This window comes from Monodelphis domestica, chromosome 4 (genome assembly GCF_027887165.1).
Source record: "Monodelphis domestica isolate mMonDom1 chromosome 4, mMonDom1.pri, whole genome shotgun sequence".
Taxonomy (NCBI): domain Eukaryota; kingdom Metazoa; phylum Chordata; class Mammalia; order Didelphimorphia; family Didelphidae; genus Monodelphis; species Monodelphis domestica.
The window spans coordinates 46,771,146-46,797,212 of NC_077230.1; the positions used below are offsets into that span (position 1 = coordinate 46,771,146).

The window sequence follows — 26,067 nt, forward strand, 5'->3', positions numbered from 1 at the left end:
ACTTTATTTGTGTGAAAAGTGTTTTGTAATTCATATTTGGGTTTGTCTTATGTAAAAATAAATTGGCAGGTTGTAAAAATTAAATATTTAGATCCAAAAACTGGTCAATATAGGTTCAAAACTGTTCAGATACTTTTCATATATGTAATGAAAATATCCTCAATGATGAAGTGAAGCGCAAATGTGAACTTCCCTTCAGGACCCAGGTTCAAGGGCACTAAAGAGATTCTTATTATAAAAACAAAATATTTATCGAAGTATATAAGGATAAAGAAGGATTTCTAATTCTAAAGGATTCTAAATCTACCCAAATAAACTCCTTGGTTTCACAAGGAATTGCTTCTCCTGTGTTTCACAGGCTAATTCTCCCTGATCTGACTAACCCAAATTTATATACTATCTAAATAAAAACTACCACTATTATCTTTTATAAATCTTAACTTCACCTTCAAATAGCAAAGGCTAGCTGGTTGAGTCTCAACAAGAATCAAGTTAGGACTTTGAGTCCTAACAGACTCAGAGTCCTAACCAAAGGCCTACTTTTCTTTGGTCTTCTCAGAGGTAAGCAAACTATAAAAAAACAAAATAAATATTCAGTAGTGTTTCCCAAGTTGGGAAAGGAAAACACTGATCTCCTTCAGATCTTTCCCTCCAGCCCTGAGAGAGAGTCTCTGAGTGTGTGTCTCTGCCATCTGCCAGAGACCAACTCCCAACTGCCAGAGAGAGTAATTGACACAGAAAAAGTTATAACTGTCAACATCTGAAATCAATATGCTCTCTCAGCTCTGCTTCAAACTCTCCAGTTCTTTCTCAAGCCAACCACTTTACTTATTATCTCTAAACTAATAAAACAATACTTATTTTCTAATATCATCCTTACAATTTCCCCCCTTCAAGTATATGGAGATATGAAAAATCTCTCCTGTATGCTTGTAATTCTATGTAATTCTCAAGCTATACCTAATCGAATTATTATTATTATATTTCCTAAAAATCATCTTATTCTTACACTTATCCTGTTCTTATTGCTATACTTTATCTATGCTAACCTATACTAGGGATATAAATGAAAGAAAAGAAAATTTCAATGAAAACAAATAATCAAGGAAAACATTTGCAGAAATTCAAGTGCAAAACATAGTTACAGAAATTCAAAATGCAAACTTTTGAAACAAAATAGTTACAAACTAACTAAAATAATAACTATGCAAACTTCATTTTACAAATCCTATTTCAACAATTCAAACAAAACTTTTTACTTTACTAAGAGCTTATCCTATCATTAATACAGAAAATAAAAAGTAACAACATTAAAACCAAAATCAACTTACTATAATAATAAAATCTAAACTAATAATTTAACTATATACACCTATATAAATATACAGATCTGTACAATTTCTACACTTATGCATGTGATATGTATGAACTATTTACATGTTGCAGGAGGAAAATAAACTCCCCCCCCCTTAAGATAGTCTAAGAAAAACTTAAAAGATTTTCTATAGAAATATATGTATGTTTTCTTAATTTTATCTCTTAGGAACACCTAAATTCTTCCTGTGAGATCTTATTATTTAAATGTATACAGTTATTATTATTTTCCCAAGCTGATTTATCTGTATTTATTTCTATAGATACACATTACCTGGTTATGATGTTGTAGGTTTTGTGAGAAATGTGTCCTATATGTGTATATTATTTTGTAGTGAATACTTACCAGATCTTTAAGTCACCTCTTCTGTTACTGTCTTCTTGTCTTCATGTTGTTACTATGTAGTGTTTGTTTGCAACTTTAATAAAAGTGTGTAATGTTTGAATGGTGCAAAAAAATTTTACAGTTAGCATGTCCTTAATCAGTCTATGTTCCTCTTCTCTATGTTGATTTGTTTTCCAATGTCTTTGTTACAGTTCAATCCTCCTTTTTGCTGTCATCTATGTTTCTTCTATGTTGTCTTCTCCTTTGTCTTAATCTTGATATCTGTCTTCATTTCGTTGTTCTTCATCTTGAATAATTTCTTCTGATATCTTTTTTACTGCAGCCATGTTGTCTGATGTAATCTGTTCTTCTGCTGTTGCTTTTTTCACATGCGAGCAATGCTGTCATGTTTCTTTATCCAATACACAAATAACTGATAGTGTTGTCAAAATAACATGGAAAGGTCCTATCCATGAGGGTTGTGTTGCACTAGTTCTATTAAAGTTTTTTATGTAAATGGAATCCCCAGGTTTTATCAAATGGAGTGCATAATCTAACAGATCCCTTGAGTTAAAATTCCCATTTCTTGTAATTCTCTAACCCTGTTTTGTAACTCTGTGTTTGTAAAGCTTAACTAAACACTTAAAACTGGTTTACAACTGCCATGGGTTCTTCTTCATATGATGGAGTATTTTTCTTAAAATTGTCTAAACTTTTTGTGGCTATACCATGCTCTGGAGACACTATAGGTATCTCCCTGAGAGGGAACATATGAGCTGGTTTTCTTTCTAATGCTTCAGTTTCCATTTATGATTTAGTTGGATTATCTGATTTAGTTGCACCCTCTAATTTAATTGTCACGTTCTTTAGTTTCTGCCATTGTTCCTTTAGCCTTGAGTTTGCATTCATATTGAGTTTGCATTCTATCTAGTTTAGTCTCTAGATAGTTCACTTTTAACATTAGATCACTCTTTGAAGTAGCTTGCTTGATACTTTCTTTTAAATGTTTAAACACAACTGCCAAATATTTGATCATCATGTAAAAGCACAGGATAAACAATAGTAGCACAAGGACATAAGAGATTAGTTGTAGGAATGTCACTTAATTTATCTCTAATAAAGCAATACTTATTTTCTAATATCATCCCTACACTTAGCAGATAACCACTTTCCCCTCCCTCCAAATAGTTTTTATTATCTTCAATTTAAATGGAATAACTCTAACCTTTGCAGCTGGACTTTATGGGAATATATAGAAATGCTGATGATTTCTGTGGATTTATTTTATATCCTGAAACTTTGTTAACATTGTTAATTATTTCAATTAGAGTTTTAGTTGATTCTCTTGGATTCTCTAAAGTACCATCATTTCATTTGTAATGATTTCATTGCCTATAATAATTATTTCCATGTCTTTATCTTCTTGCTATAGCTAGTATTTCTAGTACAATATTGAATAATAGTGGTGATAATGAGCACTCTTACTCCACTCCTGATTTTAATTGGGAAGGCTTTTAGCTTTTCCAAATTACAGATAATGCTTGTTGATGGTTTTAAATAAATACTATACATTATTTTAAGGAAATCTCCAGTTATTTATTTATTTGTTCATTTAAAACCCTTACCTTCCATCTTGGAATCACTACTGTGTTTTGGTTCTAAGGTAGAAGAGTGTTTTCATAGTTGCTGAAAAAGTTTCTAGTGTTTTTCTTGGTGGAATAGTGATAAAAGCTAGTGGAAATCAAACAGAAAGGTATTTATTTTGTCTGTGTATTAAATTGGAAAAGTAGATTGGAAAGAGAAATCTAGATCTGGAAGGGATTGACTCTTTTATCTTGTAAGATAAAGATGATGCTAGGTAAGCTGTGTAACTTGATGATGATTATAATGTTTTTATTTTTAGTGACTGAACTTATAGAAACAATAATAATAATAATCTTTTAGTATCTGGATTCTGAATTTTTTGTTTATATATAGAGATATATATGAAAATATTTATCTCTGTATAAAAAATGACAGGCCAAAGAGTTGTGGAAGCCCTGTTGTGAAAAAAATAATGAATATACTTTACTTGACTTATAAGAATCTTTGTGTCTGGTCTTTTGGATTAATTATTCATATTCATATTCATCACAAAGTTCACTCTGGATCTTCTGGTGCATTCTGTTGTCTGCGGAGGCATCTTCATTGTGCCTTCTTCAAACAGTTCACTTTCTGGATTCGGTGAGGTAGCATGTTTCTTAACCTAAAATTACTCTCAAAAGGAATTTAAACTTTTCATTTAACTTAATTTAATAAACTAATAAACATTTAATAAACTTTTAGAATAATACATACCCCCTGAAGAGGGTGTTGAAAAACACAGGGATCACTTAGGGGTACATGGCTGAGTTATGAGGTATATGAATCAATTGACAAGAGAAATCAAAAACATCAAAAAAATCCAAAGAAAAAAGAAAAAAAAATAACTTCTGGTTGAGATATAGATTGTCAAAGTCTTATGTGTAAAATTCTATGTAAAAGAAAAATAAGTTCATAACAGGTCCTTGAATCAGGGCCCAATTAAAGTGATTTATGTAATTATGCACTTACCCAATCAGTAGCCAGGACTACAGAAAGTTGCCCCATTATGAAAGACAGAAAAGGGACTAGATTATAGGAGCAAATGGGAACCAGGATGGAGTCAGAATAAATCAATGTCATGTACTTCATATACAGCGTGTGTTACAAGGAAGTCCTGCATTTAACACATGTTAAACAGCCACAACCATGAGTCTTTCACATGATTAAGTACTTGTGCTCTTTGTGCAGAATGTCATCAATTTACATAGAATTGGTTTGGTCTCTTTGACCTTGTGCTCAATTGGCACTATGCAAGTAACTTTGTGCTTCTTTGGAACATGCAGTTTTTGTATTCCCTTCTCCTGGAATCAGACAAAATCATTAAGTAAAGTCCCATCATTTTTTTTTTCAAACAATCAATGGCATTTTTTACTCTAAAGCTTTTTGGGTATGCATTGACATCGGGGAAAATGTATTATAAACTTATATTACTGCAAAATCAAAAAAGTTAAAGAAAATCTTCTCAATACTTGTGACATATGCTTCAGATACAAAAAAAGGAGAGGAAAAAATAAAACTGAAATAGTATCTTGCACATGCAATAAAAAACAATAAGTTTTAAAAATCAAACATATATATAGCTTACAATCTTTGACACACTGTCAACTAAAGAAAGGTAGAATACAAAGGTTTCTCACCCAAAAATGAGATCCACTTCCTCTTCAAATTTAGCCATGATCCACTCTGTGAGTGCAAATGATTTTCACAAAGTTTTTGGTAAAGAACAATAATAAAGCATGTAATGCGCATTCAAGCAGTATCAAAATCCCCAAAATTATAATAGCACATTTAATGACAAGAACAAACAAACTCTCTATCATCAGGATTCACATGAGTCTCTTGTATGACATGTAAAACTAATGGATACTTGTCACAAGTTTTTCGGATAAAGCAATGTTTCAACCTTGGCTGAGATATTTTTTAAAAATCTATTACTGCCATCATTTTACAAAATGTGGCAGAGGTGTCTAGAATAAACCAAACCTCTATACTGTTGATGTTGTGTCTAAAAATGTCACCAGTGGTCTAGATCATTCTGGTAGATGGATAGAATAAACAGAAGAGTTACAAATGAGAGATGCTCTCTCTTGGGAGCCATCCAGGGGTACCATGCCCTGGGATCAACTTCCTAGCTCCTTTGGTATGAGACTATTATGTCCCATCCATTCATCTTTTTACAAATGCGGGAGGTGGGGATTATAATTACACTTCACTTCCACTACTAAAATGGACCCTTTACCTCTTGTTACAAATATCTCGGAGGTAAGTAAAATGTTCAGTCAGAGTTATTGAAAAAAATCTAAAAATCCTGTCTAAAGACCCCATAAAATCAACTTAAGATATTTAGCTCATTCAATTTTCCAAAGGTTGTTATACAATTGTAACCATTTGTGATGAAGTCCATCCATCATCTATATGGCAATTAAAGCAAAAATGGAAGGAAAAGCTTTTGGTGGTGGTGGTGGTGGTGGTGGGGTTATTCAATAATATTTGTTCAGTATAATTATAGGGGAAAGGTAATAGAATATAACTAATAGTTAAAACAGTAGATTAAACTGATTCAGTGTAACAGAATAGTATTGAATACATTAATATATGAATTTAAAAGCACAAAATTAATCTTAAAGCAGACAATTGGCAAAATGCAATAAGATACTTTCATTTAAAAAATGGAGTCTAAAAGGCTCCTCCTTTCACCTCCAAACACTTTAAAATTCCTTTCTCTCTCCATTCAGATTCCTTTTGTCAGAGCTCTTCAATCTCCTGTAACAAGGGGAGAACTCCTTGCTGATCATAGTGTGAAGGAATCCAAAATTGGATGAATCTTAAGAGACTGAGCAGACCCAAATGGCAAAGGGTTGTAATGGGAGAGGAATTTCTCCCCTGAATCTCAGGCAACATTAGTGAAATGATCAGTGCACTCATGAAAAAACATCCTAAAGCTGGAAGCTGTTTGAAATAGGCAATGCACTGCTCTTTCAAAGAGTGCACCATGCTTGTAATTTACTTCCTGTTTGGAAGAGTAATGTCCTTCTTCCCTTCCCTTCCCCCCAGAGGTAAAATGCTAGGGAGAAGTTTGTCTACCCAGCCATGTGGAGAGGGAGTTAGGAGGCTCATCATTACCTAAGGAAAATACAGACTTCCAGGTAAATATGGCTGTAGTTTAGATGCAGGAATCTACCTCTCCTCAGCACCTACAGATATAGATTACCTCAAAAGGCCAAAAAAAAAAAAGAATTCATATGAACAAAGGGACTCCACAGTGGGGCACAGCATTAAAGGTGGTACATGGGATTTGGGCATTTCCACACTATAAGGGGTGAAACAGCTTCCACCAAAATGCGAGCTGACCTACCCTCCCCCACCCGACCTACAGAGGCAGTGCGCTAGACTCAGAGCCAGTGAGTGCTAGAATCAGTGAGTGAGGGGCATTTCTAGGTCCTTGGCAGCTGACTAAGACCACGGCAGCTGACTAAGACCACCAAAGATACCTCTGAGAACAGCTAGACTTGAGAGCCCAAAAGGCAGAAGAGCACAGACCTTGGGCGTGGATATAGCCCAGAGAAGGGTTGCAAACAGTAGAAGCTCCAGAGACTCGAGAGGTGGCCTCAGGCAAAAACCTTGCTCCTTAGCTCCATACACAGAGAGCCTTCCCTCCTTACTCAGAATTCTAACTGGAAAGAGAAGGAAAAACCACCATAGTGATGGCAAAAATACCCAGGAAAAAGAACTTCCCAACACCAAGAAAAACAAGAAGAAGGGATTGACGCTGAGTAATTTTTATGGAGGAAAAATCCAGACTACAGAGGAAATAGCAGAAGAGGACATACAAATAAATGCATCCAAACCTCCCCCCCCCCCCGCCCCCATGGAAATTGGCCACAAGCTCTTAAAGAATTTAAATCAGAGCTTATCAAAAAGATTGAAGAATATTTGCAAGAAAAGTGGGACATAGTTCAAAAAGAAAATAACAGTTTAAAAGATCAGAACTCCCAATTGGAGAAAGAAGCCAAGAAATCAAATGAAATGATAAATAAATTAGACGCCAAAATACATCCCAGATTTTACCAGCTAGCTTGTGATTCTGAAGACACAGCAGCAGCTACCAGCAGGAACAAAGTCGGGATTGAAGCCATAGCAGGAGCAGAAGGACTAGGAGCAAACAGGATAGGCAGCAGCAATCAAAAGCAGAAGCAGAGAATGAGGAACGCAGGCTTAAGCAGATGGGTGAGAGAATAAGCTTATCTCTTCTCAGCCAAGAGACCCTGGCTAAGTACCTCAAACTAGTAGTAGCCAGTAGGGAGGGCAACCAGCAAAAAATTGGGTAAGGAAAAAAACAAAAACAACAAACAAACTGGCAGGAGCAAAGCAGCAGCTCAGATAGAGAGTTTGGAGTTCTCTTGGTGTTCAAGGGGGGGGGGGGTGGCAAAAAGCCTTGGCAGGAGAAATGTGGCTTAAAACAAATTATCTAAGCCATCTTAAAAAATTGAGAGTTTCTTCTTTCTTTGTGGTTACTATCAATGTAAAAGTTAAAATTAAATCTCAAATAATAAAAATGTCATATTTTAAGGGATTTATTAATGATGATTATAAATAAACAAAAGGAATATAAAATAAAGACCACATGCCCATGGCTTATTAGTCCATTTCAAAATCCTCACATGCTTGCCAACAGGGCCAAGGATGTAGGACCCTCCACGTCCCCACCTGATATCCCCTGTCTACAGGAAGTACATAATGACAGGAAGTGAGTGGGCTCCCAGAAAATGTAGTTCTTTTTTTATCGTAACATTTTCAATTTTACAATAACCTACCTGTTTTATATATACCAAGAAGATACAAGGTAACAGAGGAAGGTACTACCATCTTGGACTGATTGGAAGGAGAATTGGAAAGGTTATCTGTTAGAAGGTCAAGGTCAAGCTTAAATTAAGTCTTAAAGGAAGCCAGAGGATTCTTAGAGGCAGAGGTAATTAAGAATTTCAGGCATGGGAGTTAGCCAATATTAAGATATAGAGACAATAGATGTAACATCAATGATAGAGTGCCTTGAGGGGAGTAGGTATAAGAAGACTTAGAAATCTAGAAGGCACACGTTATGAAAATCTTCAAATACAAAACAAAGTGACTCATATTTTCTACTAGAAGCGATGGAATCCATGAGAGTTAATTGAGTAGGAAATATGGTCAATAGTTCCTTTTTATTTAAGCCACTAAGAATCCTTATGTGGGGTGTGATTGAAGGAGAAAGACAGAAAGACCCTTGAACCTGGGAGATCAATAAGATCAATAAGAAAACTATTCTAATAGTCCAGGCAAGATAGGAAACAGGGCCCAGCAAGAGTGGTGGCTGAGCAAATGGAGGATAGGGGAACACATGTGAGAGATTGGAGGCAGAAATGAAAAAGATTTGGCAACTGGTTGAATATGTGGGTTGAGAGTGAGTTTAGAATAATATATAACTTTGAATTTGGATACCTGGGAGGTTGGTGTTACTCTTAATATAAATTGGGAGGTCTGAAAGAGTGATAAGTTTGGGAAGGAAGATAATGAGTTCTCTTTGGAACATATTAAGTATGAGATGTTTTTATGACATCCAGTTTGAAAAAATGCCCAATATGCAGAAAGTGATATAGAATGGGAAATCAAGAGAAAGAAAAGACCTGGATATATAAATCTGTTAATCATCTTTATAAAAATGGGAACTGGACTTCCAGGTAAACATGGCTGAAATCTAGATGTGAATCACTTCCTCTCCCCAGCACCGAACGAAGTAGACTACCTTAAAAGAGCATAAAAATCATCTTTGGAAGAACGGAGGGACTCTCCAGTACCTCACAGAAATGAAGGTACTTGGGGTTTGAACATTGCCACACTATAAGAAGGAGGAAAAGCTTGTACAAAAATGTGAACTGAGCCACCTTTTGGCCCCCCCACCTCCCCCACTGAACCAGAGTAGGGGATCAGAGTGCTCAATGGGACAGCGAGTGAGTGAGGAACGTCTCTGTCGGGGGGGGGGGGGGCGCACCAGGATCCTTGGGATCTAAAGACTGCTAGGAAATGACTTCTCAGGGCGGTTTCATGGGAGAACCCTGTGCACTGGAGAGCACACAGACAGCAGATCCCCTGCAAACTGGGAACAGTGAGGAGTCTTGAGAGTCTGTAAAAACTGCCTAAGGCCAAAACGTTGCGCCTCGCTGTAGTGACGGGGGTGGGGGGGGGAAGCCAGGCTCCCTGGAAACTGACAGGGAATACCAGAGTTCCACTCCTCAGCGGTTTTACAGGAGATTCCTGCACACCAGTGAGAAGAGATCACAGAGCACGGGAGTGCGCTGAGCACAGGGGCGGGCACACGAACCAACTACGGAGGCTGGGAAGAACTAAATCCAACCTAATCCACAGAAAACCCGCCCATATCACCCAGAACTCGGACCAAAAAGGAAAGGGGAAAATAACCACCAAAGGAATGGCTCACATGGCCCAAAATCAAGCCTCCAAGAAGAAAGGGAAAAAAGTGACTATTGAAAACTTTTATGGCGGGAGTACCCAAGGAAAAGAAGAGAAAGAGGATGAAATCCAAACAAAATCAAAACATGCCCCCCCAAAATGGAAATTGTCCACAAGCTCTGGAAGAACTCAAATTGGAGCTTATCCAAAAGATGGAAACCTTCTGGAAAGAAAAATGGGAGAAAGAGGTCAGCAGTCTGATACAGAAGACTTCACAATTGGAGAAAGAGCTGGAAGTCTCTAACAAAAGGGTAGAACAAGCTGAAAAACAAATCAAGTCCCTAAAGATCAGAAATAAGCAACTGGAAGACAGTGAGCTTGCAAAACAGCAAGAATAAAGCAAAGCCAAAAAATTAATGAATTAGAAGAAAACATAAAATACCTCACTGACAAGGTGACAGACCAGGAAAACAGAGGAAGGAGAGACAACCTGAGAAACATTGGTCTGCCTGAAAAACCAGAGATACAAAATCCTCGATGCTATACTACAGGAGATTATAGAAGAAAATTGCCCACATGTTCTGGAGCAAGGGGGCAAAATAGAAATAGAAAGGGTTCATAGAATACCCTCTATACTAAATTCCCAAAAGAACCCACAGGAATGTAATCGCCAAATACAAGAGCTTCCAAGCTAAGGAGAAAATCCTACAAGAAGCCAAGAAGAGAATCTTCAGATATAGAGGGGCCCCACAAGGATTACACATGACTTAGCAGCTAACACACTAAGAGACCGCAAAGCATGGAACACGATATTTAGAAAGGCAAGAGAGCTGGGTCTCCAACCAAGAATCAACTACCCATCAAAACTGACTATATACTTCCAGGGGGAAGTATGGGCATTCAACAAAATAGAAGATTTCCAAGTATTTGCTAAGAAAAAAACAGAAATTAGTGGAAAATTTGATATCCAAGCACAGAAAGCAAGAGAAACATGAAAAGGTAAATATGAAAGAAAGGGAAAAGGAGAAAATTCTTATCTTTTTCTTTAAGTCAAACTCTCTTCTATAAGGACTACATTTATATCAAATTATATATATATATATATATATATTAATATGTGGGGGAAATTTATTGTGTAACTCTCAAAAATTGTATGCACCATAAGAGTAGTTAGAAGAATCATGCAGAGGGAAAGATTGGGGCATCAAGAAGATTTGGTGAAAGGGAGGGGCAAAGAAAGAAAAAGGGAGGGGAGAATCATTGATGATACTAAGATTTACTTCTAGATATGCGGGGGGGACTAAATAGAATAATCTTTCCTACACAAAGATACACTCGGGAAGGGGAGCGGAAGAACTCTCATATGAGGAGAGGAAGAGAGCACGAAGTGGTATTACTTAAACCTTGCTCTCAGTGAAATCAACTGAGAGGGAAGAAGATCTAGATCCATTGGGATCCTGAATTCTATCTTATCCAACAGGGTAAGAGAGAAAGGAAAATTAAGGAGGGGGAGGGGAGTATAAAAGGGGAGGGAAGGATGGGGGGAGGGGAAGGGAACATAAAAAGGGAGGGGCCAGAAAGTGAAGCATATCAAGGGAGGGGACTAGAGGAACTGACCTAAAGTAAATCACTGGTTTAAAAGGTTATAGCTAAAGAAGAAAGGTCAGAATTAGGGGAAGATATCAAAATGCCAGGAACTCCACAAGTGACAATCATAACTTTGAACATGAATGGGATGAACTTACCCATAAAACGTAGACAAATAGATTGGATTAGAACCCAAAACCCTACCATATGTTGTCTTCAATAAACACATATGAGGCGGGTTGATACTCACATGGAGTAAGACCTTTTGGGCCTCAACTGATAGAAAGAAGGCAGGAGTTGCAATCATGATATCTGACAAAGCCAAAGCAAAATAGACCTGATTAAAAGGGATAGGGAAGGTAAATATATTCTGTTAAAAGGGAGTATAGACAATGAGGAATTATCACTAATCAACATGTATGCACCAAATGGTATAGCATCCAAATTTCTAATGGAGAAACTAGGAGAATTGAAGGAGGAAATAGACAATAAAACCATATTAGTGGGAGACTTGAACCAACCACTATCAAATGTAGATAAATCAAACCAAAAAATAAACAAGAAAGAGGTAAAAGAGGTGAATGAAATCTTAGAAAAATTAGAGTTAATAGACATATGGAGAAAAATAAATAGGGACAAAAAGGAATACACCTTCTCAGCACCACATGGCACAGTCACTAAAATAGATCATACACTAGGTCACAGAAACATGGCATTCAAATGCAGAAAAGCAGAAATAATAAATGCAACCTTTTCAGATCATAAGGCAATAAAAATATTGATCAGTAAGGGTGTACATGGAGAGCCAAATCAAAAATTAATTGGAAATTAAATAGTATGATACTCCAAAATCGGTTAGTTAGAGAAGAAATCATAGAAACAATTTCATTGAGGAAAATGACAATGGTGAGGCATCCTTTCAAACCTAATGTGATGCAGTAAAGCAGTACTCAGGAAAATTCATGTCCTTGAGTGCATATATTAACAAATTAGGGAGGGCAGAGATCAATGAATTGGACATGCAAATCAAAAAACTTGAAAGCAAACAAATTAAAAAACCCCAGCAGAAAACCAAACTAGAGATCCTAAAAATTAAGGGAGAAGTTAATAAAATCGAAAGTGATAGAACTATTGAACTAATAAACAAGACTAGAAGCTGGTACTTTGAAAAAAACAGACAAAATAGACAAAGTACTGTTCAATCTAATTTAAAAAAAGGAAAGAAGAAAGGCAAATTAACAGCATCAAGGATGAAAAGGGGGACCTCATTTCCAGTGAAGAGGAAATTAAGGCAATCATTAAAAACTACTTTTGTCCAACTATATGGCAATAAATATACCAACTTAGGTAATATGGATGAATATTTACAAAAATATAAATTGCCTAGACTAACAGAAGAAGAAATAGATTTCTTAAATAATCCTATATCAGAAAAAGAAATCCAACAGGCCATCAAAGAACTCCCTAAGAAAAAATCCCCAGGACCTAATGGATTCACAAGTGAATTCTATCAAACATTCAAAAAACAGCTAATCCCAATACTATGCAAACTATTTGACATAATAAGCAAAGAGGGAGTTCTACCAAATTCCTTTTATGACACAAACATGGTACTGATTCCAAAGCAAGGCAGGCCAAAAACAGAGAAAGAAAATAATAGACCAATCTCCCTAATGAAAAGACTCCAGCAAGTGATCAGGTGGGTCATTCACCATGATCAAGTAGGATTTATGCCAGGGATGCAGGGCTGGTTCAATATTAGGAAAACCATCCACATAATTGACCACATCAACAAGCAAACCAACAAGAACCACATGATTATCTCAATAGATGCAGAAAAAGCCTTTGATAAAATGCAACACCCATTCCTATTAAAAACACTAGAAAGCATAGGAATAGAAGGGTCATTCCTAAAATTAATAAACAGTATATATCCAAAACCATCAGCTAATATCATCTGCAATGGGAATAAACTAGATGCATTCCCATTAAGATCAGGAGTGAAACAAGGATGCCCATTATCACCTCTAGTATTTGACATTGTATTAGAAACACTAGCAGTAGCAATTAGAGAAGAAAAAGAAATTGAAGGCATTAAAATAGGCAATGAGGAGACCAAGCTATCACTCTTTGCGGATGATATGATGGTCTACTTAAAGAGTCCTAGAGATTCAACCAAAAAGCTAATTGAAATAATCAACAACTTTAGCAAAGTTGCAGGATACAAAATAAACCCACATAAGTCATCAGCATTTCTATATATCTCCAACCCATTTTAAGCAGCAAGAACTAGAAAGAGAAATCCAATTCAAAATCACCTTAGACAAAATAAAATACTTGGGAATCTATCTCCCGAGACAAACACAGGAACTTTATGAACACAACTACAAAACACACTTCACACAACTAAAACTTGACTTGAACAATTGGAAAAACATTAACTGCTCATGGGTAGGATGAGCCAATATAATAAAAATGACCATCCTACCCAAACTTATTTATCTATTTAGTGCCATACCCATTGAACTTCCAAAAGATTTTTTTACCGATTTAGAAAAGATCATAACAAAGTTCATTTGGAAGAACAAAGAATCAAGGATATCCAGTGAAATAATGAAAAAAAAAATACAAAGGAAGGGAGCCTTGCAGTCCCAGATGTTAGACTATATTATAAAGTAGCAGTCATCAAAACAATTTGGTACTGGCTAAGAGACAGAAAGGAGGATCAGTGCAATAGACTCGGGGTAAGTGACCTCAGCAAGACAGTATATGACAAACCCAAAGAACCCAGCTTTTGGGTCAAAAATCCAGTATTTGATAAAAACTGCTGGGAAAATTGGAATTCAGTGTGGGAAAGATTAGGTTTAGATCAACACTTCACACCCTACACCAAGATAAATTCAAAATGGGTGAATGACTTGAACATAAAGAAGGAAAGTATAAGAAAATTAGGCAAATTGGTGTGGGGAAAAGATCCAAACAGTGAGAAAACAGATAACATTGGGGATAGACAATCTGAGGAAGGCAAGGTGGGATAGGATTAAGGACACACAAAGAAAGTTTGACCTTGGCAAGGAGAAGAGCTACTTCTCCATCAGACACTAATAGTGGGTGATCATTTCCAGATGATATCAAATGAGGATGGGGGGAAAAGGGGGAACTGTAGGCTAACAGCTTTAAGTGGGGTGAGGTTGGAGGAATATAGGGGAAAGTGTAGTCAAGACCAGGAATTCAGCTTAAAGAATGGGAATAAGGAGTGTTGTGGGATGCTTGATTAAAGAAAAGGTTTAGAGTAGCCACTGTTGTAAGAGGGATATAGAATCAGTTATCAAGAAGTGGAAAGATAATTTGTTGCAGTAAGAGCCCAGTGGAGCTTAGATAACATGAATTTTTAGTGTTCCCAGTCAATGGAGTTTATAACATCATTTCTATTCGTCAGCCTGTGAGTAGGAGAGGAGACAGATGGTGGGAATAATCTAAAGCTGGGATTTGATAAGTAATGACTATAACTGATGAAAATTTTTGATTTGACAAGTTATGACCATAATATGAGGAAACAGTATTCAAAAGTAGAGGATGAAGTAGATATGGGGGTGGGAGCATCTTTAATTTGTTATTTATTTTTTTATATTTAAGTTCATATATATATATATATTTAAGTTTAAAAATAATTATCTTCTTTTCAGCCTTTCCCTCATTCATTGAGAAGGTAGATAATATGCCATCAATTATACATGTGACATCATATAAAACATAGCTCCATATTAACCATGTCACAAAAAAAGCAAGAAGAAATGAAACGATTATACTGCAATTTGCACTCTCAATTCATCAGTTCTCTTTCTTTGCAGATAAATAGCATTTTTCATCAAGAATCTTTCAGAATTGTCTTGGATCATTGTATTGTTGAAAATAAGCCATTCACAGTTAATCATAGTGCCATGTTGTTGTTACTATGTATAATGTTCTGGTTCTGCTCACATCACTTTGCATCAGTTCATATAATTCTTTCTAAATTTTTCTGAAGTTTTCCTGCTCTTCATTTCTTGTAGCACCATAATATTCCATCACAATCATATACCACAACTTGTTTTGCCATTCACTAATAGATAAGTGTCCCTTCAATTTCCAATCATTTGCTATCACAAAAAAGAATTATTATAAAAATTTTAATCCTTTTTAGAAAGAGACGCTCTTTGGGATACAGACCACAAAAAAAAAAAAACTCTACCAACAGTGCATTTGTCCATACTTTTTCACAGTCCCTCCAGCATTTCCCATTTTTATTTTCTGCCACATTAACCTTTATAATAGGTGTGAGATGGTACATTAGAGCTGTTTTAATTTGCATTTCTCAATTCCGGTGTGACTTAAAGCATGTTTTCATGACTAGATAGCTTTAATTTCTTCTGAAATCTTCCTGTTCATATCCTTGGGCCATTTAGCAATTGGGGAATGCTCTTTGATAAGGTAGAATTGAATCGGTTACTGCCAGATTTGAGAAGGGGAAAAAAAGATTAGCCAGATCAGTTAATAATTGTCTGGTAGAATACTAAGGGTTGGATGGATTGGAGGTTACAGTGATAAGGAAATAGGCTTAAGGGTAGTATTGGATAATGAGAAATAAAATAATAAAAGATTATAAGCTTTTTAAAGTCCTATAGAATTTCAGTTAGGGTAGGGACATGGAAAATTCTAGAGGAGTCCCACTATGCCAAAGAAAGGCACTTCAGCAGGGTTCTAAAAATGCTCCAAAAGGAAGATTATAATGAAAAGTTAGTGACTGAATCTTTGATTTGATTGGTGTAGGAAGCTTCTGAAGAGGAATTTCCTTAATGAATTCAGGGTGATGCTTTGTCTTCAAGTATGATCTTAGAGGATTATCTGAAGCAGTTATGTAATAGAATTGAGAACCATTATGTTATACATAGAGGCAGCTAGGTGGTACAGTCAGTGGAGCATCTGACCTGGAGTCAGGAAGATCTAAGTTAAAATGTGACTTCACACTTCCTAGCTGTGTGACTCTGGGCACATCACTTAACCCCTATTTGCTTCAATTCCTTGTCTATGAAATGTAGACATAGTTGCCATGAAAAGTCCATGGGATCATGTAGACTTGGATATGACTGAACAGCAACAACAATAATAAATCATATATAAGGATCCCTTTAGGATTAGAAAACCATGTATTACTATTATCAGTGTTCTATTATATTTTTATTTTTGTTAAATTTTTCCCAATTACATTTTAATCTGGTTTGGTTGCATTCTGGAGTTTTGCTGGTAAGTCTGTCTGTTTGACCCCTCTGTTCTGGAGCACCAAGAATTTAAATAACTTGTCCAGGGGGCAGCTGGGGTAGCTTAGTGGACTGAGAGCCAGGCCTAGAGACCTAAGAGACCTAGAGCCTAGGAGGTCCTAGGTTCAAATCTGGCCTCAGACACTTCCTAGATATGTGACCCTGGGCAAGTCATTTAACCCTCATTGCCTAGCCTTTACCACTAATATATAAATGTAATACCAATGCATAATATATAAATAACAATATATAGTATTGATTATAAGGTGCAAGGTAAGAGTTTTGTAAAAAAAAGAAAAAAAATAAATTGCCCAGGTTGTAGAATCAACGTATATCAGAAGTAAGACTAGAACCTTGGGCTTCTTCAGTCTAAGGTCTGCTCTCTATTGTGTGTGTGTGTGTGTGTGTGTGTGTGTGTGTGTGTGTGTGTGTAAGTAATGTTAGTAACTAAAAACAAACAGGAATAAGTTTATCCAGGACCACTGTGAGAAATTTTTGGGTATTCTGAGTAGAGACAAAATAGAGAAGGATATTTTAGCACCTTGCGCCATGGTGTGCTAGAGCCCAAAGTCAGTGGAATCTCTACCCTGTGATATTAGAGTGTCAGGGGACAGAATCTAAATTGTTCACCATATTGATTAGATGAACTCACAGCTCCATAAACTATGTCCTGATTTCCCATGTCCCTTCCAACATTTATAATTTTATTTTTCTGTAATATTGGAAGATCTGATTAAGTGTATACCTCAGAGTTCTTTTAATTCGAATTTATTTAATCAATAGTGATTTAGAGCATTTTTCATATGCCCGTAGATAACTTCGATTTCTTTGTATAAAAACTGCATATTCATATCCTTAAGCCATTTATAATTGGGACAATGCTTTATATTTTCATAAAATTGACTCAGTTGTCTATATATTTGAGAAATGAGACTTTTGTCAGATATATTTGCTGTAGAAAAAATTTCCCAGTTATTTCCTTTCTAATTTTGGTTGTATTGGTTTTGTTTGTACAAAACCTTTTTTTATTTATTATAATCTAAATTATCCATTTTACATTCTATAATGCTTTCTATATCTTGCTTGGTCACAAATTCTTTCCTTATCCACAGGTCAGATAGGTAAACTCTTCTATGCTTTAAATTTGCTTATAGTATTGTATCACCTTTTAGGTCTAAATGTTGACCATAACTTGGTATATGGTGTAAGATGTTGGTCTATCCCCAGTTTCTGCTATACTCTTTTCCAATTTTTCCAACGATTTTTATCAAATAGTGAGTTTTCATTTATTTTAAATAAATAGTTTTCAGTCAACAAAAATCTTCCTTCTCTTCCTCTTATGTCACTCCTCCCCCTTGAGAAAGAAAGAAAAACAAAACCCTCATTACAAGCATATAGTCAAGGAGAAAAAATTCCTAAGTTGTTAACATCTAAATGTCATAGTATGCATCCTGAGTCCATCGCTTCTCTCAGAAGGTAGGTCTCTTGAATCCTGTGCAATTGTGATTGGTCATTTCATTGATCGGAATTCCCAAGTCAAAGTGATTTGTCTTTTACTATATTGTCCAGTTTCATCTCAAAATGTCCTTCAGATGAATTTTTTTGGTTGACATGAAAAGCTTTATTTAAATGTTTTTTTCTTTAGTTGCTTCTCAGTTTGGTATGAAGCATGATGGCTCATATTTTTCAACCATCATCCTCTAAAGTTTTATGAACTAATTGAAGTAGACTATAAGCAGATGTTGCTCTTTGTTGCCAGCGTACAGTATGTTGCAGAGATAAAAAGTATTTGTTGATTTAGTAGCTTACTTAACTTAGATTTCCTAAGGAAAGAATCTGTTCTTTTATCCTTTTGCCTCATTTTATTTTAGAATCGGCATCTTGTTTAAATAGGCTAAGTGGGACTTATCTTACTTGTATGCCACATTTTTAGTCATTTTTATTCTTAGTTTAATAATAATTTGAGCTTTGCACTAACAAATCAATTGTCTGATATACATAGGCATCTGATTTGGAAATGATTTTCATCTTAGTAAACATAGTCATTTTTTGGTTGTTAAAATATGATTTATTGTATTGTATGCCTTGTTCTGTACTTTCTGATTTTTTTCTCTAGAAAAAAGTAATAAATATATAGGTATATAGTTTTTTATCTTTTTTTAATCTCTCTTAATCCTCTACCACATTTTACCCTTTTTCTCTTGGAGGAAATGACTGAACATATGAAGTATATGTTTATTGATTTTGAGTGTTTTACTGATTACTTTATAGAATGTCTTTGCCTTATCCTCTACAATACATTTCATAAACTGGATTGTTTCATGATAGGTTTTTTTTGCAAATATATAATATGGATATTGCACTAATGAGTTAAGTGGCACACATTTTTTGCTGCTTTGATCAACTCCTTTAGTTTCCTCTCCTTAAAAATATATGAAGTGTATTTTTATTTAGCAGAGAATGTCACCTGCATTTTGCTGAAAATGCTCCCTGTTCTCTATCACTTCACACCCCTCTTTTATCTTCATTCTCTCTTCCTTTGTTCTAGTCTCTTATGAAAAAATGGGCCTTATTAAACTTGACAAGACTAAACCTTCTACTAGGCCTCTTTTTAAAGGCTGCCTTTACCTGGAGCATTGTTAATCCTTAATTGATTTGTGTGTTTTAATATACAAAAGTTACAGTTATATATAACATTTCTAATGTATAAACTAAAGTGATGCTATATTTATAGTATAGGTTTAACTGTTAAATGAAATTCACAAATATAGAGCACATATAATGATAATAATAGTAATAATTGACAGTTATATGGCACTTCACAGTTTTGCAAAGCACTTTGAATGCTACCTAGTTTACATGGCACTTATTTCTGTGTCTTATACCTATCTTGTTGTTCTCATTGATTCAGCACGAAAAGCTTCATGAAAATGTAGAACACTAAATACACTTGGGAAAATCAGTGAGTAAAAGTGAGGCAGGAAGGAGACCATGGGGATAATAAGCCCCTAGTACTTGGTGTGTGCTTTGTGTGTACTATGATTCAGTATAAGTGCATCAGGGAGAAGGCATAGAGGGGCAGGCTAAGCCTTGTCATTGTATGTGTGCTAAGGTGACTGATGGTTAGTGAATATTGGGAGAAAAGACATTCCATACTTCTATATAAACAATATTTCTTTTTCCTCTAATTTCTCTTTGGCCACTTATTCAAATGTCCACATCATATTAGAAACATCCTTAAGGCTCTAAAACCTCAGAATCACATGTAATCATAACCTGTATTTTGAAATTTGTTAGAGGACCTGGTTGTACCCCAAAGGCCAAGCCCGAAATTGCTTCTCTGGTATAACTGATATTTATTTCTGTTGGTGACTCCTCCTCAGTCCACTAAACTATAGGGTATCTAGAGAAGTACTTTTTGTAGTAACATTTAGAAAACATTTATGTGTTTACTGACATTTCCCTCTAAAAACCCTGCTAAGACAGAAGTGTATTAATGTGCAACCATAGGATCAGAGATTTAGACCTTCAAGGAACCTGAGGTTAACTTGTCTCATCTCTCATTTTATAGATGAAGAAACTAAGTTAGAGAAAGATTAAGTGACTTACCCAAGGAAGACAAGTAATAAGTATGAACTGGAATTTGAATCTAGATTATCTCAACTGTCTGAATCCAACTGTCTTTCCATTATATGGTAATGCAGTGGTTCTCTGGTATTTAAGTATTATATTATACAAAAAGATTTTCATATTGTTATTGCTAATTATTTTAAAATAATTTCAGAACATATCCCTGGGCAGTTTTCATTTTTGTGCTGACGACACTGGATAAATGCATCTGTTTAGGATCTGTTAACTTGCTCTGCTAGGCCTGCCTCCTAGCATGAAGGAAGGGCTATTATACTCTTTTCTTATTTTTACTAGTTTGTTAGTTTTAAAATCTAGATTGGGTGTTGTTTGTTTTTTTTTTTACCATAGCTTTCATTGCTTCCTTATATAATCCTGTGCCAATGTTAATTTGCAAGGTTCATAAAAAGAATAATTTTCTCTTTTCTTAATAGGACGTGACAATGCATGTGAGAAGACATCATATATGTTCTTACGAAAAGAGCTTCCAGTGCGACTGGCTAACACGATGAGAGAAGTCAATCTATTGCCTGATAACTTGCTGAGCCGTCCATCGGTAGGGCTGGTGCAGAGTTGGTAAGTAAATATTTTTTTCAAAGGCAAAATTACCTTGGAAATTTTAAAGATACAATTCTGGTTCTTTGACTATTTAGATATTACTTTTTTTCTTAAACATACATGTAGAGTTAAACTTTGGCTTTCTTGAGAAATGAGGATGAAATCTTTTAAGTCTTCAGTTCTTCCCTTTGTTTCTGGGTGCTTAGGGACTGTCCCCCAACCCCTTTTTCCCCTCCAATAAAGTTCATTCTTGTGTGTGTGTGTGTGTGTGTGACACTTTAGCTAGAAAGCTGATCCTTAGTGAGTTAGCATTTTATCATATATTTTTGATGAATATAATTTTCTTTTTTGACATTCCTATTAACGAATCATAACTGTTGTTTCATCTAAGAAACTATAATAATTTTTAGTTAACTCACTTAAAGTTGTAGTGTATGTCAAATTGAGTAATCAGAATATCTTCTACTGTCTTTCTTTTTTTCATATTCATACAGCAATTATAAAGCACATAAGCCTCTATCACAAGTAAGTTAAGCAGACATGATGCCCATTAAGTAGGACAACATATTTTGTTTTTTTCTTCTTGGTTATTGCTATTTTGACATTTTACTTCTCAAGAAAAAAAAAGGAACTCCTCTTAATATTTTTCTATAAAAAGATAGGCATAGCTCCTTGAGTGTAATGATTATAACTACATCATGTGTTATTTCTATTTTGTAGTTATTAACAAAATGATAGAATGTTTAATAATATGGAATCAACTTTATTATGTTTGATCTGAGTTTTCCCTTTTAGTGTTATTTTTATTTACATAGTTTTACTGATGTCAATTATTTTTTTGGCTCTGCTTTTTTTTACTTTACATTAGTTCAGTTTTGACTCTGAATTCTTATTTGTTATTAAATGGATCATATATTTTAAATTATACATTATCAGTGTAGATGTACATGTAGCTTTACCAGCTCAAAATGTGTGCACACATCTGTATGTGTGTGGGTGGGTGCATGTGTGTGTGTGTTTGTATTTCTTTTAAGGTGTTTGTTTGTGCTATTTCCAAATGAAGAAATATGTGTTGGGGAGTGAGAAGTGTGAAATGTATCAGCTGAAAGTATGAGAGAATAACTTGTTTCTAGGTAGTTGGAAAAAGGCTTGAATGGGACAGGAGATGATACTTTCTTTTTAACTGAAAGGTGTAATTAGGTCATTAGTTGGAAAAGAATTATTAGATTATTATTTTAAGACTGGTTTGTTAGAACAGGCTTCACAGAGGAGGTGATGAATCATTACCAGTTGTTATATATGCATTAAGCATAAGAGATTTTTGAAAATTAAAAGGTACTTGGAATATTTAGTGAATATGTAAGACCATGAACCCCCTATAGGAATGGTAGGCTTTATTATGTCCCTTGTGCCAGTGTTGGGAGGTTGGGGCAACATGTTGGTTGGTGAAATTGTTATGTCTTTGAGGTTGGGGAAAGATCCATCTCATGGCCATATATTGATAACCTGCTTTCTCTACTTTTTTCTGTCTCCATGTCCATATATGTAGTTACGTTGTTATTGTTTTTTAAAAACCCTTTTTGTTTTAGAAGAATTGATACTATCAGTTCCAAGGCAGAAGAATTAAGAGCTAGACAATTGGGGTTGCATGTAGTTATATTGTATAAACTCTGCAATTCTTTAAGTTGTCAATATCATATTATAGGCATCCAGAAGCTTTATGGAGACTTGAGGACTACATGTACAAAGGCAGGAGTGAAATAGTATAAAAGTAAAGTGACAGATTATGTGCAGAACATTGTCCCTCTAGCCTAGGATTAAAGAGAAGTGACAGATTTGATTTAACTCTGGCCATTTTAAGGAATTGTCTTTTATTCAGTGGGAGAAATTTGGTCTTAGTCCTCAATGTGAAGAAGACATGCTCTTTAAAACATGAATGACCTTAGGGAAATGGGTGGCTTTTGTTAATGGAAACTTTCAGTGGGTTGTAGAGCAGCCAACATTGTACCTAATAAAGGGAAGGTATTAGTTGACTAGAGAGATCTAGAAAATGAACTGTGGATTTTACTGTGGGAATGGAGAAAAGGGAACAGAAAGTAAATATATAAAGCAAGTATAGAATTTGGTCCCATATTGATATAAGAAATGAAGGACAGGGAGGAGTGAAATGTGGTCAAGTTCTGACTTGGAATATGTATGGAGAATAGACCAGGTATTTATTTTCACAGTTACTTAAAGATTAGGAAAATGACTTCAGAGGAAAAGTGAATTTCGGCTTTTGAGATAGAAGACATTCTTGTGATTGAGATATTACAGACAAAATGAAATATTATCAGAATTGGGTAATTTTGGTTCTTTAGTTATAGAAAATTATTCAAATACAAAGCTTACATTTGCTATTTTTCTTCTAGATAAATTTTTTAGTGTTGTAAAAATTAAAATTAAATCTCAATAATAAAATATTAGATTTTAAGAGATTTATTCATGATCATTAGAAATAAAGGAATAAAAGATACAAAATAAAAAGACCACATGCCCATAACTATTCAGCCTGTTGAAAATCCCACTCACCACCATTGAGCCAAGACGCCAAAGAAGTCCCAAGAGGGTTGCCCACTCACTAATATCCTCTGTCTACAGGAAGTACTTAATAACAGGAAGTCAGTGGGCTCCCAGGAAATGTAGTTCTTTTTTTAGGGTAATAGATTTTTAATTTTGCATTCCCTTGAGATCCAGTGGAAGACTGGTCTCTGCAATGAATCTTGTAAACATAACCAACTTTTAAATTACAATAATTTTGGGAATAAAAGGGGAAAGAACAAACCCATGATTGCTAGGCTTATTGACAAAAAGCCTGTTAAGGGGCAGTCCCCTTCAGCATAAGAGTATACATACACAATAAATGCATTCAACTCTACACAGTTCAGATCACCACATCCCAAAGTTCACTCTGGATCTTCTGGTGCAGTGTATGGTCTGTGAAGCCATCTTCATAGTGCCTTCTCCAAACAGTTTACTTCCTAGATTCAGAGAGGTAGCATATTTCTTAACCTAAAATTACTCTAAAAAAATTTAAACTTTGCATTTTAGAATAATAATACATACCCCCCAGAAGAGAGTGTTGAAAAACACAGGGATCACTTAGGGATGCGTGATTGAGTTATGAGGTATATGAATCAATTGGCAAGAGAAATCAAAAACATCAAAAAAATCCAAAGAAAAGAGAAAAGGTAACTTCTGGATGTAACATAGACTATCAAAGTGAAAAAATTCTAAGTAAAGGAAAATAAACCTATAACAGGTCCTTGAATTGGAGCCCAATTAAAATAATTTCTATCCTTTGAGTCTTTAGGACAAATGCAGTAATATTTCACTTACCCATTTGCAGCCAAGACTACAGTAAGTTGCCATACTATAAGAGAGAAAAAGGGATTAGATTTTTGTGTGATAGGGAAGTGTCATCCCCTGGTCTGATTTTAGCTTCACTCTCAGGGATAGGGGGAGCCAGGATGAGAGCCAAACTTTGGTACTTGTCTGTGAGTATTTCACAAAGAGTGTGGATACAAGGTGTCTTGCATCTTAAGATATATCAAGCACTGCAACCTTGAGTCTCACACTAGGTACAAGTCCTTTTGTATTGGCTTAGAAGTCCATCAATACAACTGGATTGATTTGGTCCTTTTTGACCTTGTCCTTCTTGGCACTGTATAATGGCTCTTTTGTTCCCTTCTCCTGGAATCAGACAAAATCATTAAGCAAAATTTAAGCAAATTCCCATAATTTTTTTTAACAATCAATGGCATAATTTTTATAGTCTAAGGCTTGGGAGGTATGTATTGACATTAGGGCAAATGTATTTTAAACTTATATTACTGCAAAATTAAAAAAAATTAAAGAAAATCTCAATACTGATGACATGCTAAGTCCCTCAAACTAAAGCAGCTGGGCAGTAGAGAGGGTGACCAGGCAAAAAGTAGGGAAAGAGAAAAACAAAAATGAAAGCAAACCAACAAACAAACCAGTAGGAGCAGGACAGCAGCTTGGGTAGAGAGTTTGGAGTTCTCTCAGAGTTCACAAGGGGGGTGGGATGGGGAGGCAAAAAGCCTTGACAGGAGAAACGTGGCTTAAAAAAATTACCTAGGCTATCTTAAAAAAATTGAGAAGTTCTTCTCTGACTAGTGGTTACCATCAATGTAAAAATTAAAATTAAATCTAATAAAAATATTATATTTTAGGAGATTTATTCATGATCATTAGATTAATAAAGGAATAAAAGAGATACAAAATAAAAAGACCATGTGCCCATGACTATTCAGCCTGTTGAAAATCTCACCACCATCCAGCCAAGATGCTAAAGAAGCCCCAAGAGGACTGCCCACTCACTAATATCCTCTGTCTACAGGAAGTTCATAATGACAGGAAGTCAGTGGGCTCCCAGGAAATGTAGTTCTTTTTTAGGGTAACAAATTTTCAATTATACAGTGTCCACTGAGAAATAGTGCCAAGTATTTTGGAGAATGGATATTTGTATCTTCTAGTTGGGGTAGGCAAGGAGGACTAGCCCTTCTGCTGTGAGGGCAAACCCTTTTCACAAGCTGCTGCTCATTCGCCTTTGCTGTCTACCTGTCATTCAACTCTCATCTATGTCTCCAAGAAGCTTTAGCATGCACAACTACTGCACAGTAAAACCATCTTGGCAGATGAACTAAGTCAGGTTGAGGATAACAGACAGGCCTCAAACCCATCAGTGGCTTAGGGGGAAGTCTGCCTCTGGCATAAGATTTTCCCTCATGGAATGGGCAGATGAGGATAATTTGTTCTAAAAGCCATGAAGGTTGCTTGACATGAACCTTATTTTGCTGATGAGAAAAATGAGACTAAGGTTAAGTGACTTACTCAGGGTCATAAAATGAGTAAGTACCAATAGCAAGATTCACATATAGGTATTCCTGACTCTCCAACTCTCTGCTTAGTATGCCTATTAATGCCTTATAACTGATGTATAATTACAAAATTCTTTGAAGGGTGGCTTAGTGATAAAATATTTTTATGAGGAACCTGGATCTCATAATTTAAAGGTGGAGAGGAATGAGGAAGCACTGGCAGTAGTGTAACTGTTTTTTTATATTTGGGGCTTGATTCTTTACCCGGAGGGAAGAAAAAGAAGGGAATGAGTCATGAAATGGCAAACAATGAGAAAGAGACTGGCATATAGCAGAATGTAGGCCA

At 35.4% G+C, this 26,067-nt stretch overlaps 1 protein-coding gene across 3 annotated transcripts in view; it reads left to right on the forward strand.

Annotated features, from left to right (window-relative positions):
* PDK3 (pyruvate dehydrogenase kinase 3) overlaps positions 1–26,067 on the forward strand; it is a 150,522-nt gene that overhangs the window by 29,059 nt on the left and 95,396 nt on the right. For all 3 annotated transcript variants that reach the window (XM_007493406.3, XM_001362332.5, XM_007493407.3), the window contains exon 2: positions 20,715–20,856. In XM_007493406.3, coding sequence (XP_007493468.2) covers positions 20,715–20,856 — 142 coding nt within the window. The remainder of the gene's footprint in view (positions 1–20,714; positions 20,857–26,067) is intronic.